We start from the raw sequence: 2,546 nt of genomic DNA, 5'->3' as shown, positions 1-2,546 counted from the left end.
TTAATAGCTGAGTAATACTCCATTGTGAAAACATGCCACATTTTCTTTATTCATTTTTCAGTTGAAGGACATCTAGATTGTTTCCAGTTTCTGGCTATTATGAATAAAGCTGTATGAACAAGGTTGCACAAGTGTCCTTGTGGTAGGATGGAACATCTTTTGGGTATATGCTCAAAAGTATATATCTGGGTCTTGAAATGAGAAACTGCCATATTGATTTTCAAAGATGTTCATGGATTGTCATAGTGCTGCTTATCATGTTGCTTTATTTAGTTTCTCACTTGTAAATTATGCAAGAGATGCAGAAATTAATTGTCAGCAGAAGAAAAGGCAATAAAGTATTTGTATAACTTCCTGAGTAAACTTACAAAATGCCTGAAAAAGCTCAGGTGAAACCCCAGTTGATAGTTCCTATATCCAAGTCATTCTATAGAGGTGACACAGCAAATTCTCCACCAACTAATGAAGAAATAATATATTAACAATTACAACCGAAGATTATTTTGTCAAGACTACTGTCTTTCTCATGATCTTTCTAAAAGCATTCTTCATATCCTTATTCCTGAGTGTGAATATGATGGGACTGAGGAAAGGAGTAATGATGGTATACGGAACTGCTATGAGCGTGTCATCTCCCCCAGAGTTTTCTGGCTTCATATAAACAACAGATGCAAAACCAAAGTGGATGATGACCACAGTGAGGTGTGAGGCACAGGTGGAAAATGCCTTCTGTTTACCCTCTGCTGAAGGGATCTTGAGGACAGAAGAAAGGATGAACACGTAAGTCAGGAGGATGAGCAGGAATGTACCCAGCAACCCTGACACGGACATCAGTGTTACAATGAATTCTGTGAAGTTGCTGTCTGTGCAGGACAGCCTCAGAACTGCCCTCATATGGCAGAAGAAGTGTCTGATGAGATTAGGTATGCAGAAAGACACCCTGAATATCAGTGTTGTCTCAATGAGAGAAATAAAGAAGCCTCCAATCCAAGCAGAGGCCACAAGTTGTCCACATGCAACATTGGTCATTAGAAGAGGATATCTGAGGGGATTGCAGATGGCCAGAAATCGATCATACCCCATCAAAGTGAGAATGATACAGTTTGTTCCTCCAAGGCCCAAGAAGAAACACATCTGCAAGCCACAGCCTGTGACTGAAATGCGGCTGTCCTTGTCTAGCAGATCCACCAGCATCTTGGGGATGATAGTCAGGGTATAGCAGGTCTCAGAGAAGGAGAGTGCACTGAGGAAGAAGTACATAGGTATGTGGAGAGATCTGTCCACCCAAGTCAAACCCATGATGGCCAGGTTGCCTGCAAGAGTGACCATATACAGGCAAAAGAAGACCACAAAGAGGGGGTTCTCTACAAGTGGGTAAGCTGAGAAGCCTACAAAAATGAATTCCTTCAGGATTGTTTGGTTAATCATCATTGCTTGGATTCCTGAAATGTAAAATAACAAATAAATCTATGATCCGTCTTATTCTTTAATATATTTAAATAAAATGCAAGACATAAATATATCATATAATGTTACACTCATTTTTTTCATTCAGTTTAGCAAAACTTATCCATGTATGTAGAGGATTTTATTTCCTAGATATGCATTCATGTATCTCTTCAATAATCTAATTGTGACACATTATATCACCAGAAAGTTCAATTATTTTTGTCTTATGCAAATTGACTATCAACAAAAATCTCTAATGCTATGTATGTATGGGTGACCTCCCTTGAGTTGTTGGTCCAACATGATGGTGTCTCAATGCTATATAATGATGCCCCAAATACAAGGGCACCCAAATTAATCAAAGTTTACTAAAGCTCACACCATACATTGAACACCACAAAACAGAAATGGGGAGTTCAACACTCTACTCTCACTAATGGACAGGTCATCAAAACAGAAACTTAACAGAGAAACAATAAAACTTTTGTTTTTGTGTGAAAGGTTCTGTGGATATCCGTTAAATCCATTTTGTTATAACATCTGATTCATTCTTGGGAGAGGAGAAGAGGATGAGAATGGGGAGAGCTGGGTCAGATGTGGGAAGAGACAGGAGAGACCAGGAGAGACAGAGAGGGGCCAGGAAAATGAATGGAAATCTGCAGCTCCTAGGGTGTGAGGTTGGGAGGAATCTCTAGGAAGTCTCAGAGAAGTGGAATGGGGCAGGCCTCCATGAGTCAAGACAGGAGTTGAGATGCCTAACATTGGGGACATGAAACATGAAGAGGCCACCTCCTATAGCTTAGCAGGATCCCTAATGTAGGGATGAGGACATCAAACCACCCACTAAACTTGCAATCCAAAATTTGTCCTGTTTAACAGAAATTCAGGAACAACAATGGAATGGCTAACCAAGAGCCAGTCCTATTTGAAACCCATCCCATGGACAAGCACCAGTTCCTGACACTATTAATGAAACTCTGTTATGTTTTCAGACAGGAGCCAACTATAGGTGTTCTCTGAGAGGCTCTACTAAGCAGCTGATTGAAATAGATACCCACAGCCCACAACTGGACAGAGGAAAATTGGGGGAAGTTGGG

At 40.4% G+C, this 2,546-nt stretch overlaps 1 protein-coding gene across 1 annotated transcript; it reads right to left on the bottom strand.

Moving 5' to 3' along the window:
• Positions 1-498: 498 nt before the first annotated feature.
• On the bottom strand, positions 499-1,449 carry LOC127697887 (olfactory receptor 10X1-like). The gene has a single exon (XM_052201227.1). The coding sequence runs from the start codon at positions 1,429-1,431 to the stop codon at positions 499-501; it is 933 nt and encodes a 310-aa protein (XP_052057187.1). The 5' UTR covers positions 1,432-1,449.
• Between the last annotated feature and the right edge of the window lie 1,097 nt (positions 1,450-2,546).

This window comes from Apodemus sylvaticus, chromosome 12 (assembly GCF_947179515.1).
Source record: "Apodemus sylvaticus chromosome 12, mApoSyl1.1, whole genome shotgun sequence".
NCBI lineage: Eukaryota > Metazoa > Chordata > Mammalia > Rodentia > Muridae > Apodemus > Apodemus sylvaticus.
This window is presented reverse-complemented; position numbering and strand designations above follow the sequence as displayed.

Coding starts and splice junctions, on each gene's coding strand:
- LOC127697887 (XM_052201227.1), bottom strand. CDS start 1,431: ATGATGATTAACCAAACAATCCTGAAGGAATTCATTTTTGTAGGCTTC.